We start from the raw sequence: 1,697 nt of genomic DNA on the forward strand, positions 1-1,697 counted from the left end.
GGTGGTTATGGAGAGGTGCATGAAGGCTTCAGTTTTGGGGAGAGGAATGGAGAAGGTACTTCACTGTTGGACTTCGCTAAGGCTTTTGGGTTGGTGATTGCGAACGCTAGCTTTCCAAAGAGGGAGGAGCATTTGGTTACTTTTCAAAATGCGGTGGCAAAGACTTAAATTGACTATCTCCTCCTCAGGAGGTGTGACAGAGGGATGTGCAAGGATTTCAAGGTGATCCCGGGTGAGATACTTGCAACGCAGCATATGATCTTAGTGATGGACGTTGGTATTATGTTAAAAAGGAGAAAAAGGTCCGCTCGAGGAAGACCAAGAATCAGGTGGGGAACATTAACTAAGGACGAAGCTAAAGAGTTGAAATGGCGGTTGTCGGCTATGGGAGCTTGGAGGAGCAGTGGTGACGCGAGCACTATATGGTCAGCGATAGTAGGTTGTATAAGGGAGGATGCGAGAGTGGTGTTAGGGGTCTCGACAGGTGTCCCTAGTGGGCACAAAGGATACTGGTGGTGGAATGAAGTGGTCCAAGGTAAAGTGGAAGCGAAGAAGGCGGCGTACCTGAAGTTAGTGGGAAGCATAGGTGAGGAGGAGAGGCGAGTGTGCATGGAGAGATATAAGGTAGCTAGGAAGGAAGCTAAGCTGGCAGTTACAGAGGCTAAGACTACGACCTATAGTTGTATGAACGAGGAACTGGGGGGAAAAGGCAAGGAAAAAAAGTTATTTCGGCTGGCCAAGTTGAGCGAGAGGAAGGCTCGGGATTTGGACCAAGTGAGATGCATCAAGGACGAAGATGGTAGAGTATTGATGGAAGATGCACAAATTGAGAGGAGATGGTAGACTTACTTTTATAAACTTCTGAATGAAGAAGGGGATCAGGATATTGTGTTAAGCGAATTGGAGAAGTCCAAGAGCCACCGTGACTTTGGGTACTGCAGGCGTATCAAGGTTGAGGATGTCGTGGGAGCTATGCGTAAGATGAGTAGGGGCAGAGCAACCAGGCCAGACGAGATTCCGGTAGAATTTTGGAAGTGTATGGGGAGAGCAGGTTTGGAGAGGTTGACTGGGTTATTTAATGTTATTTTTAAGGCGAAGAGGATGCCAGATGAGTGGAGGTGGAGTACAGTGGTTCCATTGTATAAGAACAAAGATGATATCCAGAGTTGTAACAATTATAGATGTATCAAATTATTGAGTCATACCATAAAAGTGTGGGAGAAGGTGGTTGAAGCGAGGGTGAGGATGGCAGCGTCTGTATTCGACAATTAGTTCGGGTTCATGCCGGGTCGTTCTACTACTGAAGATATACACCTTATTAGGAGGTTGGTGAAACTGTACAGAGAGAGGAAGAAGGATCTGCACATGGTATTTATTGACCTAGAGAAAGCGTATGACAAGGTTCCTAGGGAAGTTCTCTGGAGATGCTTGGAGGCAAAATGTGTGTCAGTTCCCTATATTATGGCGATTAAGGACATGTATAATGGGACTAAGACTCGGGTTAGGATAGTATGAGGAGACTTTGAGAATTTTCTGATTTTAATGGGGTTACACCAAGGCTCTGCGCTCAGTCCGATCTTATTCGCCCTGGTGATGGATGCGTTAATACACAATATTCAAGGGGAGGTGCCATGGTGCATGCTATTCGCCGATGACATAGTTTTGATTGATGAGTCGTGAGTTGGTGTTAATGAGAG

General features: G+C 46.2%; 1 protein-coding gene across 1 annotated transcript; it reads left to right on the forward strand.

Moving 5' to 3' along the window:
- The first annotated feature begins 267 nt into the window (after window positions 1-267).
- Window positions 268-843, forward strand: LOC138869156 (uncharacterized). The gene has a single exon (XM_070146753.1). The coding sequence runs from the start codon at window positions 268-270 to the stop codon at window positions 841-843; it is 576 nt and encodes a 191-aa protein (XP_070002854.1).
- The last annotated feature ends 854 nt before the right edge of the window (window positions 844-1,697 follow it).

Source organism: Nicotiana sylvestris, chromosome 5, assembly GCF_000393655.2.
Source record: "Nicotiana sylvestris chromosome 5, ASM39365v2, whole genome shotgun sequence".
NCBI lineage: Eukaryota > Viridiplantae > Streptophyta > Magnoliopsida > Solanales > Solanaceae > Nicotiana > Nicotiana sylvestris.